Below are 16,909 nucleotides of genomic sequence, written 5' to 3' on the forward strand. Positions count from 1 at the left end.
CTATAATTACTTGCCTCTAGTTTTCTTGATCCACTTTTGAAAGTAGGGGTAATATATGCTAATTTGTGCTCATCATAAATCTTGCCTGTATTTACACTTTGTCTTAATAATATTGCAAGTGGCTTTGCGATAGAATGAACTACTTTCTTTAACAAAATAGCAGGCACTCCATCAGGCCCTTCAGCAGCTCCATTTTTAATTTCATTAATAGCCTGCACAATATCAGCTTCATTAATATCTATGTCAGCTAAATATTCATATTTTCATCCCTTACTTCTATATCATTATCTTCATTATCTATTCTAGGGGTGAATTCTCTCTTATCTTCGTGCCAATATGTTGCAAATTTCCTTTTTTTCATTCGTTAATCTCCCTTCAATTCTTAGAGGGCCTATTTCTATTCTTCTTTTATTCATCTTCTTCGCATATTAGTATAATTAGTTTGGGGTTTTGCTTGATATTTAATAGGGTTTTTCTTCCAAGTCCTGTTTTTCATTTTCTTTGATTGTATAATCTTTTGTTCTGCATTTTCTATCTTACTTTTTAGTTCTATAACTTTCCATGCATTTTTTCTTTTGCAAGACCTTTTTTCCACTTTCTGATTTCTGGCGAACAAGATCCTTCTCTCTTGGTATGCATGACTGATGTTTACTTTTCTTCTTCAGTATACATTTATCCACTATTTTCTCTAATATATAATATCTCCGTATTTATCCTTATGTCATCACTTACGAAAATGTTATCCCAATCTTTGTTTAATTCTTCATTATTTCTGACCATTTTATATCTTTACTGTAGAAGTTGTATTTTCCATATCCTTCCCACTTTTTCATTTCTTGCTTATCTCTGTTTTCACTTGCTTTGGAATGGACTGTTTAATTCTATGACATTATGGTCTGAAATACTCGCATTATAAACTATTATTTCTTTAACATAATTCATCTCGTTCACAAATACTAGGTCTAAAGTATTTTCCTTTCTTGTTGCTAGGTGATTAATTTGTTGAATGTTGTATTCTAGTAGCATATCTAATAGCTTTTCGAATTGCCTCTTATCTTCTGCACTACTATTACTCTCATTTTTATATGTATAAGTACATCCACAATCTCCTATTCGTTTTCTTTCCAGTCTACGAAAGGAAAGTGAAGTCTCCAGATAGGAGATAGTCCAGTCCTTGTGATTTCTACATATATCATCCAATTTTTCTATTATAAGTCAAACTCTTTAGTATTAGGAGGTCTATATATTACTATGTTCATTAATTTTTCAGATTCAAATTCTACCGCTATTAGTTCACATTCTGAGTTACTATATTTTCTCATATATTTTCCTTGTTTTTTGTCTTTCCCATATATTGCGGTTCCCCTTGATTCCTATTTTTTCTATCTGATCTATAAGTTTGAAACCCTTTTATTTGATCATCATTCCCCGTCTCTTGGAATACCAGGTTTCACTTATATTCATTATATCTATTTTCTTTTCAATTTGGGTTAGTTCTTCTAAGTACGCTATCTTTTTCTTTTGAGTTACTCGTAACTAAACCCTGCGCATTCATCACTATGATGGTTTGCTGTGTTTTCTCCTTCATTTAATATTGGTAATAATAAGGATTTTCCCATGTCTCTTTCCTGTTCTGGTATGTTCTTTTTTTCATTTCCAGAAATTCTGACATTAAAAAATCCAACTTTTCCATAATATTTGTTCTTCCTTCATCATAATTATTCATTTTGTGTCTGAATCTGCAATTTTCTCCATATCTGCAATATCCTCTTGCATAATAAAAACAGTTATTATCTCTTGAGTAGAATCTTGGAGCTGATGCTTTGAAATTTTTTGCTGACACCTCTGCATATCTCGTTGATGGCTTGCTCTTTTCTTTTACCTGATATTCTTCATTCCTCTCTTTATTTGTTTCTTTCTTATTTTGGATTTTATTACTTGATTGATTATTTATTTGATTATGTTTCATGGCTACAGGGTGCATATATTTACATTTTTTGTCGAGAGAGTCGAGTAGAGTTGATTGGGCATAAAGTTCTCCATGATCGAAACTTCCTGGAGAGGACTACACAGAAAACCTTTTCCTCGACTCTCGTGATGTCCTGTTTAAGTGGTGGCTAGTGAAAACTCTCTTAGTGTCGAGAAAGATGAACGAGGAGACTGTGTCGTCGGGCATCCAATAGGCAGCACCAAACTACCAAAAACTGGTGCCAGGTGAAGCATGTAAAGTACCAAGCGAGCTGGAGCAAGGGAGTGGACACCTTAGATGGCAAGAGCCCTTGGCCGGAAACTGGCACTTGACAAAAAACGCCCAATATGAGAGATATACGAGTGCCTAGGAACCAATACCTGGTGCTCATCATGAGAATTGGTAATACAGCGGGCAGGGGTTCTGTTCCCAAGGGGATGCTGATAAGCAAAACCCGTCATTGACTGAAACTCTGCCGTTTATGGCATTTAAGGCACCGATAACCAGTTATCGGCGCCATAAGCACCATTATGGCACCTTTGTTAGGTATGTTATGGCACCATAAGGCACCTTACAGCACCGATAACCGGAACTCGGTCTGTTATGGCGCTATATGGGCGCCATAAAACCAGATCGCCGATAACTGGGGACAGCCTGTACTCTGATGAGCGTCTATGACAAGAGTATTTAAGAAGTTTCATATATATTGTGGGTCCCCCATATTCACGCTCTCTGGATTCGCAGATTTCTCTCTGGACCATATCTACCCATTAATTGCGGGAAATTTTTCCAACGATAAATAATCACTAATTAGTGTATTTTGAAGTTATTTTCATGACTAAATACATTTTTATGATACAAAAATAATTTACTATTCTTAAAATATTAATATTGATCAATACAATATTAGTAAGCTTAATAAGATTAAATATTATCACATAATAACAACAATAATTCTCTCTTTCTCTTACACAATAATAATTCTCTCTTTCTCTTACAGGGATGAGTTTTTTGTATGAGAAATAAATGATTTACTGATTTTCAAATATTAATATTAATGTAAAGAGCCATCAATTCATTAAAGAAAATACTATAGTGAATTAGTAAGATTTTAGTTTATAAATTAAAAATTATGTAAGAATGAAGGAAATCCCTGTCTTCACACAACTTTCTTTCGAATTCCAGGTTCCAAGCTGAGGTCCAATGGCTGTCAAAAATATCAAGTAATGTGTCAGGAGGGGAGGGAGTGTGTTCTCTCTCTCTCTCTCTCTCTCTCTCTCTCTCTCTCTCTCTCTCTCTCTCTCTCTCTCTCTCTTTACTGAGATGAGAGATTTTTATGGTACATGTATGTATAATATGTTTATTAATATTTTCCAATAATAGTAATAATAATAATAATAATAATAATAATAATAATAATAATAATAACCGTAATTACAACAATCATATATGTTAGTATTTTAAAGAAATACTACAATAATCTTTCCATTTCACTTTCAAATAAGGAAAACTCTCTCTCTCTCTTTTACAGAGATGTATGTTTTTTGTATGATAAATAAATGATTAGCTAATTTTCCAATATCAATATTAATGTAAACAGCAATAATATCAATTAATTAATGAAAATACTAAAGTGAATTAGTAAGATTTTAGTTTATAAATAAATAAAAATTATGCAAGAATGAAAGAAAATCCATTCTACCCTGCATCTGTCTTTAAACTCCAGGTAGCCAAGCTGAGGAGGCGGCTGGGGTTCAACAGCTGTCAAATATATTTTAATGATAAAATAAGGTTTCACATATAATTACCAAACAATTACATTAGCTATAAGCTTTCTTACCTGGCAGTCGAAAATTCAAATTTCTTGGCAGCAGCAACGGCGCTGCCATTGTTCGTGTAGGTGATACAGGTCCCGCCCACTTTCGGGAATACCCAGTACTGCTGAGCTAACTATTGTCAATTTGTTGAGCCGCAACATCCATCTGTGGGGAGGAGGGAGGGCTCTGATTATGTAATTGTTTGGTAAGTATATGTGAAACCTTATTTTATCATTAAAATATTAGCTAAATCCACATTACCCGGAAGGTGGGTATATGGACAGCTTTATGAACAAAAACAATAATCATGTGCTCACATTATATATAATGTTTGCAGTACCTTTACCTTGTGAGAGAGCAGCTACAGGTAGATACTGCCTCTGGTTGGCGCTCTCATCACATGTAGGAGACGTGGCAGTAATGGACAGGGTTGTCCCCACTAATGGTGGGATTTTGCAACCATGGAAGTACACCGATAACTGACAAAACATCAATAATTTGCCCTTGCCCTGAGTGAAAGACCAGATAAGACCACACAACACCATCACCTACACTAAAAACCATATGATACCCTTAAACAGATATACATGTACCCCCGGACTTCCCAAAAACTCAACAACCTCAAATCCAAGGTGAGGAGATAGTAGAGGGAAAAAACCGGGTCCCCCTATGCTTCCTCTCCCAACACCATTCCCGCTCCTGACAACAGTCCCAATCTAAAACAGTTTTCGAAAGTAGTTTCTACCTCCTTCAAATAGTGTAATGCAAACCGATTTCGACCTCCAGAATGTTGCTTGCATAATGGAGGATAGAGATATATTATGTCTGAAAGCCAAAGTCATTGCTACTGCACGAATCTTGTGCTTCTTCACTTTTAGCACACTAAGAGTATGTTCCTGAGTTTGGGCATGTGCTTCTCGGATCAAACTCCTCAGGAAAAACGACATTGCATTTTTTGAAAGAGGCTGAGACGGGTCTTTCACTGAGCACCAGAGTCGGTTCGACTCTCCTCTCAAAGTTTCTTTCCTAGTCAGGTAGTGTCTGATGGCTCTGACCGGACACAATGTACATTCCTCGTCTTCCGCCCCGACTAAGTCCATTAAGTTCTTTATCCTGAAAGAATGGGGCCAAGGATTTGAAGGATCCTCGTTCTTAGCAAGGAAGTCTGTTACATACATACAAACTGCATTGATCTGGGCAAAACCCTCTTCCTTACTCATTGCCTGCAACTCGCTTACTCTTCCCGCTGTGGTTAAGGCGACTAGGAATAGTGCCTTCCTAGTTACATCTCTTAAGGTTGCCGAATTCAACGGTTCGAATTGGGGATCGGAGAGCCACCTAAAAACTACATCCAAATTCCATTCCACTTCTTCGGGCTTGAATATTTTGGAGGAATTAAAGGATCTGATCAGGTCGCCGATGTCCTGATTTGACGAGATGTCGAGGGCCTCTATGCTTAAATACTGATATAAGCATGGCCCTAAACCCTTTAGTAGTCAAAGTGGCCAACTTCTTGGAGTCCCTCAGAAATAACAAAAATTCTGCAATTTCTGTTATAGACTAAGAATAGTGCCTTCCTAGTTACATCTCTTAAGGTTGCCTAATTCAACGGTTCAAATTGGGGATCGAAGAGCCACCTTAAAACTACATCCAAATCTATTCCACTTCTTCGGGCTTGAATATTTTGGAAGAACTAAAGGATCTGATCAGGTCGCCGATGTCCTGATTTGACAAGATGTCGAGGCCTCTATGCTTAAATACTGATATAAGCATGGCCCTATATCCTTTAGTAGTCGAAGTGGCCAACTTCTTGGAGTCCCTCAGAAATAACAAAAATTCTGCAATTTCTGTTATAGATGTTTCAGAAGAAGAGATGCTATGTCGTTTGCACCAGGACCTAAAGACTCTCCACTTGGACTGGTAGAGCTTGGTAGAAAAACTTCTTCTGCAGCTAGCAATAGCTTCTGACGCCCTTCGCGAAAAACCTTTTGCTCTGACGAGGTTCCTGGCAGTCTGAATCCTGTCAGGGCCACAGCGGACAATCCTTGGTGATATCGGTTGAAATGGGGTTGTCTGAGAAGCAATGGATTTTGTGGATGTAGTCTGGGAAAATCCACTAGCAGACTGAGAAGGTCCAGGAACCACTTTTCTGGGCCAGAATGGAGCTATACTAGGGTCATTGTCACATTCTGGTGTGATTGAAGCTGGTTTAATACCTCTCTTATCATCCCAAAGGGAGGAAAAGCATAAACGTCTAGTCCTGTCCAATCTAGCAGCATTGCATCTGTTCTCCACGCTAGTGGTTCAGGAATCGGACAACAGAAAATAGGGAGGCGATTGTTCCTTGATGTGGTGAACAGGTCTATTGATGGTCTTCCCCAAAGCTCCAGAGGTCCTGACACTCTCTCGTTCAGAGTCCATTCTGTTGGTAAAACCTGATTTACACGACTCAGTTCGTCTGCAATAACGTTCATTTTCCCTTGGACGAATCTCGGAAAAAGGGTGATCCTCTTCTCGTTCGTCCAGGTGAGGAGATCTTCGGCTATCTTGTTGAGAGAGAACGAGTGGGTCCCTCCCTGCTTCCGTACGTACGACAACGCTGTGGTGTTGTCCAAATAGATCGCTATGTTCCTTCAAGTGACTATAGGGTCGAACGCTTGTAGTCCTAAGAGGATGGCTTTCAATTCTTTCACATTGATGTGTAAGGTCTTTTCTCGTTCTGTCCACAGACCTGATACTCTCTTATCTCCTAGAAGAGCTCCCCATCCGCTGTCCGAGGCGTCTGAGAAGAACTGCAGGTCGGAGTTCGACACGACTAGGGAAAATCCTTCTTGTAATCTTTCCCTCGAATGCCACCAACAAAGATCCACTTTTATCTCTTCCATCAGAGGGAAGACTAGCGAGTCCGGTTGCATCTTCCAAGACCAATTTGCTTTCAGGAAGAACTGAAGCGACCTCATGTGTGGGCGTCCTAACCTGACAAAACTCTCCACTGAAGCCAGGGTCCCGAGGAGGCTCATCCATTTGAGGGCTGAGCAGGATGGGCGAACAAGAAATTGTTGGACTGTCGACAGGCAGGACTCTATCCTCTTCGGGGAGAGAAAATCCCAAAAAGCTAGAGAGTCTAGTATCATCCTTAAATAGAGAATCCTCTGAGTTGGAATCAATTGGGACTTCTCCGTGTTTATTAGAATACCCAATTGCTGTGTCAAAATAAGTGTCTTCTATAAGTCCTTAACACACTGACAACTGGATCTGGCTCTCAGGAGCCAGTCGTCTAAGTAAAAAGCTCTGTTGATCCCCATCAAATGCAACCACTTTCCTAGGGGAGCGAGAATCCGAGTAAATACATACTTGAGGGGCGGTTGACAGTCCGAAGCAGAGGGCTCTGAACTGGAAGACTCTCTTCTTGAAGACGAATCTCAGGTCTTATAGATTGGGACATGGAAGTATGCATCTTTCATGTCGAGAGACACCATCCAGTCGCCCGGTTGGAAGGCCGACATCATCGATCAACTGGTTTCCATTCGGAATTTCGTCTTCCGGACGAAGAGGTTCAGAGCACTTACGTCCAACACAGGTCTCCATCCCCCTGATGCCTTGGGGACTACAGAGAGCCTGTTGTAAAATCCTGGGGAGTCCTTGTCTGATACCTCCTCTATGGCTTCTTTGCTGATGAGTTCTTCTACTTCTTTGGCTAAAGCCAAAACTCTTGTTGACCCTGTCAAGTATGCTGTCAAACAGACAGGTGTATTGGACAGTGGTGGATCCTGCGTAAATGGGATCACATATCCCTCTCGAAGCACCTGTATTACCCACTGTTCCGCTCCTCTTCAACTCCATTCCTCCCAGTAGTCATGGAGTCTCGCCCCGACGGGTGTGTGAAGGATCTTTCGTTCATTTCTCTGTTGTTTTAAAGGGAGGTTTCTTGGTAGACTTGGAAGTAGTTTGTAGGTTAGCCCTTGGTCTTTGCTGCCACTTCGACTTGCCTCCTCGAAACTGGTGCTTTTGTAGAGGGGAAGCTTTAGTTACCGTCGCTGGAGGTTCCTTAGGCCCTCTCGCTGACTGAGAAAGAAGGTCATTAGTGGACTTTTTCTCGAGGTCCGACAGTACATGTTGAATAGTTTCTTCTGGGAACAGGTGAGACTTACTCAAGGGGGAGAACAACAAGGCTGATTTTTGGTTCGTGGTTACTCCTCGAGATGTGAAGGAGCACCACTGTTCTCTCTTCTTGAGTAATCCCATAGTGAATAGAGCGGCCAATTCCCCCGAACCGTCTCTCACTGCCCTGTCCGCACAGGAAAAAACAGTCGGTAGACAATTCTTCTTCCAGACTGGAAATCTTCTATTTTTCTGGTTAACGCTGCAATTGTCCAATCCAGAAAACTGAAGACTTCGATCACTTTGTACAAGTTCTTCACCAAGTGATCCAACTCGGGTGAAAAGAAGAACACTTTCGCAGTTGAGAGCGCTGCTCTTCTGTGCGAGTCCACAAGGCCGGAGAAGTCTCCTTGGGAGGAGGAAGATACTCCCAAGGAAGGAACCTCTGTCGCATAAAACCTATAGGCTTTATTCTGCAGCTTCAACAGAGGGTAGGTGAACGAAGCCTTGCCTGACTCCCTCTTCTTAGCAAGCCACTCTCCTACTTCCTTCAGTGCTTTCTTCGAGGACTGAGAGAGAACTAGTTTCAGTAAACCCAAAGGTGATGATCTCCTATTCTTCATGAACATCGACGGAGGAGAAGGCAAAGCTTGCTCAAAAAATCCAGATATGTCTGAAAAAGGAACCTAAACAGGCTAGAATAAGCTGAAGAGGGTTTCGATTCCTGGTCTTGAGTTTCCTCTTCCGACAGGACGGAAGACTCCCCGTCTTCTTCTTCCGTCTGGTTCGTTGTCTTCTTCAAAAAGACCATTAATTCTTGAAGTTGATGTTTAAAGGGGCCCAAAGCAGAATTCTCTAACAAAGGTTTGGTCTCTGGTTCATCCTTGGTCGAAGTCGAAGTTGTAACTGTCATACGGCTCTTCTTTGAAAACAATCGACTGGGAGTCGAAAAAACACGTGACGTATGGGGCAAATGAGTCGAAACTCCTATCGACACAACGAGGCGAGTCGGCATCGTGCGCTTGACCGTACATGAGCATCTAACTTCGTCCGAAGTTACACTATCCGAAGAGGACTGATAATCTTCCCGGAAAATCTGGTCTGGAGCAAAACTGCAAGAAGGTTATGGACTCCAGTGCTCCTTGGATTTCTTAATAGGCGGTGACATACCTCTCGCACATGGGGAATGTCTCTTCAATGAAACGCGACACTAATTTACTCCACACCTGTCGCCTCGACACAGGCGACTGCACTTCCAAGTCAGACGACAACTGCACGTCACTGATATCTACGCCTTTCCAGTGGCGTTTCTTAGGCACTCAAGAGTCGACTACATTGATGGAGTCGGCGACTGAACGTGGGCAAACTCCACCATTCTCCCTTCAACCTCCGGTATGTCTTCTCCCGTGTGCTGGGGAGCAGGACAGTGACCTTCGTCTAGGAGAAATGGGGGGACAGACAGCCGCCTCCTCGGACACAACACTGACATTTGGCCCAACACTGGCCTTTTTACTTGAATTCTCTACAAAGGCACGAAATGACATCCCTAAATCCATACAGATTTCGCCAAGAACTCAAATTTCTTGTCCATTTTGGACTCTAACATGGAAATGGTGTTGGGATCGGAAACATGGGATACCTAGACTGGAGTAATTGGTACTGAAGTTGGAGGACTATCAATAGGTGAAATATTAGATAAAAGTGAAGATAGTGACAGTTTGTTTGCCTCTAAAGGCACAGGAGTTGTCTCTACTCTAGCTTTACTATCCACTCTACGAGCTGCTTTCCTTTTCCTATCTTTGTCCATTTTATCCAAATGAGCTTGAAAAGTCTTCCAACCTTGTTCATCTAAACTACAGCACTCATCACAAGTTAATTCCTTGCTACAGCACTGACCCCTACATTTAACACATTTGGAGTGCGGATTGTAACATAGTTTAGCTAATCTAGTTTTGCAGCCACTGCTGCAAAACCTAACTGACAATGAACTAGCATCAGACATCTTTGCAATAACTTGCTAATAACAAGGCAGCTAACTGATGAAGCAAAAAAAATCAACCAAGAAATAGTACATCACCAAATAGATATAATCCGAAATGGCGACGAAAGTCGACTGCAACAAAAAACCACAGGTGTTACCCTGTGGCCAGCAGAAAATGAATTGACAATAGTTAGCTCAGAAGTACCGGGTATTCCCGAAAGTGGGCGGGACCTGTATCACCTACACAAACAATGGCAGCGCCACCGCCTCTGCCAGGAAATTTGAATTTTTGACTGTCAGGTAAGAAAGCTTACAGCTAACGTAATTGTTTGGTAAGTCACTTATGTAAAAATATCAAGTACGTAATGTGACAGGAGGGGGAGAGAGTTGCCAATTAGGTTGTGTTGCCAACTCAAGTTCATGAAATTTCTCTCTCTCTCTCTCTTACTGAGATGAGAGAATTTCTATGCTACATGTGTATGTGTTTATTAATATTTTCACATAACATTAATAATAATAATATTAATAATGTAACTAATTTCAAAATTAATATTTTCACAGTATTAATATTATAAATAAGATAACTAATTCCAAAATTATTGTGACAGTATTTTAAACAATTACAATAATCTATCCATTTCACTCTTTTAAATAAGGATACCTCTCTCTCTCTCTCTCTCTCTCTCTCTCTCTCTCTCTCTCTCTCTCTCTCTCTTTTGCCACATGAGATATATGTATGTCATAGTGGTAACTCTTGCCCTCTGTTTGGGCTGGAAGTGTATGTATACAGCATATCTTTAAGGCCATTACTACATTTTATGGTAAAATAATAATATACAGTACTAGTTTTCAAATAATATTAAGTTTAATGAGATTAAAAAATAACAATAATATTTCTCTCTCTTGTCCTCTCTCCCTCTTCTCTCCTCTCTCTCCTTCTCTTCCTCTTCTCTCTTCTCTTCTCTCTCTCTATATCTCTCCTCTGTCTTCTCCCTCTCCCTCTCCTCCTCTCTCTCTCTCACTTATTTATGTTTATTTGTTTCGTAGTATAATCTGAATTAAATAAACAAAGGACAAATTCCACCTGCTTGAAGGCTACAAATGCGTTCCAGTGGTGGTGTAACACTACCGAAATCCGGTGATATAACCAGAAAATGAGAACAAGCTGCAGTAATCACTTTATGTTTAGTCAAGCGTGGCAGAAAACAGAATGAAGTGCTTAGCTAATTAGTCGTTCCTAGTATGTATATTGCCGTTGGGGGACTTCTCTGTATACTAACACTGAGCAATCAAAGCGCTACCTGCAAAATTTGAATTAGGCTGCCGTACATGGAAAACTAATAGCTATATAATTACTGGGTAAGTCTCATATACAAAAAGTACAATATGAGACAATTTACCAAATTATGAAAAATATAACCTGAATGAAGAAGTCAGTAACTATAAATAACAGTTAATCAAAGACAACATGTGCACTTACAGACTTACAACAGCATTAAGACAGTTAAGGGGAAGAAATCATTACCATGGGATATATTTTGAAATTCCATTGGGAAATATGGATGGAACATGATATATTAATAGGGAAATAAGAGCTTAAAATTAACATTATGGAAGCAAAGACAACAAGATGTTACTTGCATAATGGACAAACAGGGAATGACTTAAATGCCACGTTTACACTAGAAAGACCTTCCAGGTAGATAAGGCTCTTCTTTCGTGTTTCTAAGGATCGGGCTGATATGAGATAATGCGGTTGGGTTAAATATTCATAAAACAATACCTGTACTTTTTTTTATCAGTACAATGAAAGATAAAAACAAGAGTAATGGTAACATATGTCACAGCAGGTACTCTTACTTCCTCACTTACCATGGTCAATAGGGGAGGGTTTTAAACCATCTAACTCAAAGAGACGTCCATTGACTGGAACATACGATACAAAGTGGAATGTCTCTGCATTTGACACTCTACTACTTGTTGGCACTCCAGGTGTCTTATCTGGTCTTCTCCTTGCTTGAGGAGCTGCATGGGAGTTATGTGCATTGGCAAGTTCAGGTGTATTGCCAATTGCCCAACCCTACAAAAATCAATAAGAAACTGATATTCTTTACTAAGAGATATACATCAAATACTGTAGGACCCACAAGCCCTTATAAACATGAATCTTAAAATTATTTTAAATCAACAACATTGTTTTATATATAAATAAATTAAACTTACTTTATTTTCTGGGTCCATTCCAACTGTGAGCACTTTCAGTCTTGAAAGAGTTGGTCCTAAATCAAGAGCAGAGCAGTTCAGCAATACTGACAGTAATGAGTGGGTAGCACAGCTATTAGGAACCATCTGTTGATAAAAATAAAGCCACATATTGAGAAAAAAAGGGGGGGATTCTTACTTGGAGAGGAGGAAAAAAGGGGGGGGGGGAGAAGTCTGGATAATGTATATCTGTGGATGATGCATCACACCCAGAATGTGTTTTATCTTTAATCTGATCAACAATGATAAACCATTTAAAACTGGCACTGACTTGGCTCACATATACAGGCAGTCCCCGGTTATCGGCAGACTCAGTTTGCGGCGATCCGGTTTTATGCACTAGAATCAGCGATTTATGGTGTCACAACAGGCAGAGTTCCAGTCATTGGCACCATAAGGTGCCTTATAGCGTCATATCGCGTCTTTTGGTGCCATAACATACCTAACAGAGGCGCCATAATGGTACTTATGGCAAGGATTGCCTATTGGCACCAAAAGCACCATAAATCGCCAAGTTTCGGTTAATGGTGGTTTTTGCTTATCGGCACCCCTAGCGATAACTGGGGACTGCCTGTATGAGCTTTATGTATTCAGCTTTCATTAGAGTGAAAACAACAGCAAAATCTGTTCTTTCATCCCCAGCATTTTTTATTAACATTCTTTTTTCTCCACTATTATTTGCGGTAGAGTTTCCTCCATGTTACTGGTGCACAATAATTTATTGTCATTAGCAGTGTGAACATTGTTTTCTCAGCTTCGGGTACAAATGCAGCTTAAATCTAGAGTACTATATTTCCATACTGATCTTTTCTCCATAGTGGATAAATGTATAATGTAAAAATATATCAGTCCATCATTTGTAACAAAACTATGGTAATTTTTTACTATCATAATATGGCTGAAATGCAAGCAAAACATTGTTGTTATCAGATTTGCTTTGGCTGTTGTAGCAAAACAAATATTTTCATTTAGTGGTTATGGCTGTAGTGTTTAAGCAACAATTATAATGTCACTAGATACTTCTATCATTCTCTTTAGCTTTTTTGACTTAAAAAAGATATGATAAATAGAGGTGGAGGAAACATTAGCACTATTCTGAAAAAGGTGACTCACTCTCTCTCTCTCTCTCTCTCTCTCTCTCTCTCTCTCTCTCTCTCTCTCTCTCTCTCTCTCTCTCTCTCTCTCTGTGCCAGACTTACCTGGAAGTTCATCAAATGTGATGTTAAAAATTTGTAGAACTACCATGCAGACCATAGTACTAAATGATTAAGCAAATGATATTCCACATTTTCATTACAGTTATTAGATATTAGGGCAAAATATCTGGCCGTGACACTGTCTAAGGCATCGTTAATCAGTCTATGGCACCGTAAGGTGGATTGTAACGCCTGTAGACTTTTGAATTTTGGTTAGCGACGATTTTCGGATCGGAACCCCTGTCAGTAACTGGGGGCTGCATGTCTAACGAGGTCAAATGACACTCGTTTAAACAGATTAAAAAAAACACGTAACCGGTAACATGGCCTACCTTATCATGTTGAATGCCATCTCTGAAGTTAGCTGAAAATCAAAGTTTCAAACTAGGCTAATATAAACTCTTGTTGTTACAAAAATATACTTTTTATTTCCCAAAATTAGCTAACATGAAAATGGAATAAAATGAGTTAAGAATGACCCAAAAAAGAAACGTTAAACTATCATATTCCTCTCAAAATCATATTTAAGTAAGTACCCTCTTTTACCCTAAGTGTCCAAACATTCATAGTTTATCAAAGTAAAAAAATAGTCTAGAGAAAACCCATTTTTCTATATGGTGACTTCGAATCCATCTGAAATAAAGAGTCCATAATTATCACACCATAAACACTAAAGTTCGTCAATAAGTAATTTTCGCTTTAAATGTTAACTTTTCCAAAGTTTTTCTCTTTACTTTACTTTGTCTGACAGACCTGCAACGCCCGTCCTACACCGAAAGCACTTGTTGTCTTCTTTGACAGTTGGCCATCCAATTCCTCTGCCAATTCACATACCCAAGATTATATATCATTTTCTGTGACACACATAATGAACTCACACTCACCAATCAACTCACGGATGCATGCATGCTACACACATGAAACTCGTGATCTTTGGAATGTGTCACTGAACCCAATTATGCGCCAGTAAGCATCCTGTTTATTTTTTTTTCCATTTCAGCATCTTCGAGGAATCCAGCATTTTGCATCTGTCTCTAACCAGCAAGAGCTAAGGTTATCAACCCCACTATTTAATATTATATGTTGCTACTAGTGCCTTTAATACATGTAAGCAAAATCAGTAACTGATTACATGTCCTCCTAACTGACTCGAGTGGCCTGTGCTCCACTCTGCCAAGTGAGCTGGAGGCTAGTAGCTAAGATGTGGAACATTCACAATTGTGTGACACCAGGAAAATACCTCAGTACGCCGAGGCCAAGCACAAAATTCCAAAGTACTGCCGAAGGAAAAACCCGGAAGTTAATACTTGACTGACTAGAACATAGTATCTGCCCAAGGCCCCCGGTAGCCAAACATTAACATCATTCTCTCCTTATTACTTTTCAACCTCCGTCTAGCCCCCATAAAATTGGCAATTTATGGAGCTGTAACGGGCCAAGTTTCTGTTATCTACGCCATAAGGTATCTAACAGAGGTGCCATTAACCCTTAAACGCCTATTGGACGTATTTTACATCGACGAAAATTGTCGGTCGGGTGCTTGATTGACGTAAAATACGTCTACGCTAAAAAGTTTCTTTTAAATATTCGTGGAAAAATAGTTATAGGCCTACTTGGCGAAAAATTTTGAGTCACGCGCCTTGAGGGATGCTGGGACTTCACGGATCAAGCTGTTGTTTTGTTTACAAGGGTTACCCAGGCGCACATGCGCAAATTTCTTTCTCCTCGCACTACAAAGCATCAGCAACACATCTCATAAATTATTTCGTCACATTGTCGTAATTTTTGCACCGTTTTATATTAGCCATTACATGGAGTTTTACATATGAAAATGTGTGCAATTTTATGTAGAATACAACAAAAATTAACCCATGGTTGTAGCTTTTATCAGTTTAGAAATATTTTTATATAAATAGCGATATGTGCCAAAATTTAAACCTTCGGTCAACTTTGACTCGACCGAAATGGCCAAAAATCCCAATTGTAAGCTAAAACTCTTACATTCTAGTAATATTCAATCATTTACCTTCATTTTGCAACAAATTTCAAGTCTCTAGCACAATATTTCGATTTATGGTGAATTTTTGAAAAAAAAAAAAAAAAAAAAAAAAAAAAAAAAAAAATTGTCGAAAATTGTATTTTTCCTAACTATACATACCTGAGGTCCTTTAACAATAGGAAGGTAATCAGCGCCAAGTTGGACCTGTCGTAAGCAAGGGGTTTGATAGTTAACTGCTTGTCCGGTAGTCGGGAGTCACGCCTGACTGAGAGGTGAAAGTCACTTTGCTTTAGGCCCAGGAAAAGAGTGAGGGGTGGCATGAGGTGGGACTATGTGTAAAGGACCTCAGGTTTGTATAGTTAGGAAAAATACAATTTTCGACAAATTGTTATTTGTTCTGATAAGTAATACAAACCCTCGGTCCTTTAACAATAAGAAGACTCACTTATTGGTGGGTGGAATCTGAGTCTTATGAACAGACTGGTGTTCGTCCGACCTTGGTTCCCTACCTGGTCGTAAGAGCAGAGGGAGGGATCCTAGCCTCTGTCCAGTTGATTGGGGTGTGCAACGCGAGATCAGTGGTCAGACCTCTGGACCAAATTCATGAGAGGGAGGCAAGCGTACCTCTTATGAATAGCAAGCATGAACTAGTTCCTACTTCAAGAGCCAATATGAAGTTATGGGTTTGTCTCTTGTTGGCATCCACTAGCCCCCCTTGTTAGGGGAGTGGTGGATAACTGCTCCTATCCCTACTGAAAGGGATAGGCTGGAGCTCGGTCGCGTAGCTTACCTGCATCTGCCTCCTGTCCAGCGTAGTGACGACCGTGGCCCTCTGCCTGTAAGTAGAGGAGAGAAAAGAGGAGGAAGGGAAGCCAGTCACACACTCTTTCACTCGTCCATTCATGCAGTCACACAAGGATGTGATGCTGTTCTGTCCGCTCGGGAGCTGGGTAAGCTACACAACCTGTTGAGCAGCCACCACGGGTCCCAAGGAAAAGTTGTCCAAGGACCTGTGGGCAATATCCTGAAGGTAGAAGGAGGTAAAGGTGGTTTGGTTGGCCCAAAGCCCTGCCTTCAGAACCTGCGCCATGGAGTTCTTGTGAAACGCAAGGGTTGGACCAATACCTCTGACTTCGTGGGCTCTTGGACGAAGGGCACGGGTGTCGTCACTACCATCCGCGTCGTACGCCCTCCTGATCACCTCACGAAGCCAGAAAGAAAGTGTGTTCTTGGATAGTTTTTTTTTGGTAACCCTGGTGCTAACGAAGAGGCGTCGACACTCAGGCCTGAGGTGTCGAGCTCTCTTCAGATAGCGCCGTAGCGCCCTCACAGGACAAAGCAGCATCTCATCCACATCATTATCAGTGAAGTCCTTCAGGGAGGGGATCATGAATGACTCGAACCGGTCGTCAGGGACCGAAGGGTTCTGAGTCTTCGCTACGAAGTCCAGGACGAAATCGAGCGTCACAGATCCCCATCCCCTCGAATGCTTTATATCGAAGGAAAGACCATGAAGTTCCCCTAATCTCTTCGCCGATGCCAGGGCCAGCAGGAAGAGGGTCTTAGAGGGTCAGATCCCTGTCT

The 16,909-nt window shown here is 40.3% G+C and overlaps 1 protein-coding gene across 4 annotated transcripts in view; it reads right to left on the minus strand.

Annotated features, from left to right (window-relative positions):
• LOC135217863 (ubiquitin carboxyl-terminal hydrolase calypso-like) overlaps nucleotides 1-16,909 on the minus strand; it is a 351,282-nt gene that overhangs the window by 291,649 nt on the left and 42,724 nt on the right. For all 4 annotated transcript variants that reach the window (XM_064253884.1, XM_064253885.1, XM_064253882.1 and 1 more), the window contains exons 4-5: nucleotides 12,092-12,217; nucleotides 11,741-11,948 (exon numbers count right to left, since the gene is read on the minus strand). In XM_064253884.1, the coding sequence (XP_064109954.1) occupies nucleotides 11,741-11,948; nucleotides 12,092-12,217 (334 nt within the window). The remainder of the gene's footprint in view (nucleotides 1-11,740; nucleotides 11,949-12,091; nucleotides 12,218-16,909) is intronic.

Source organism: Macrobrachium nipponense, chromosome 9 (assembly GCF_015104395.2).
Source record: "Macrobrachium nipponense isolate FS-2020 chromosome 9, ASM1510439v2, whole genome shotgun sequence".
NCBI classification, from domain to species: Eukaryota; Metazoa; Arthropoda; class Malacostraca; order Decapoda; family Palaemonidae; genus Macrobrachium; species Macrobrachium nipponense.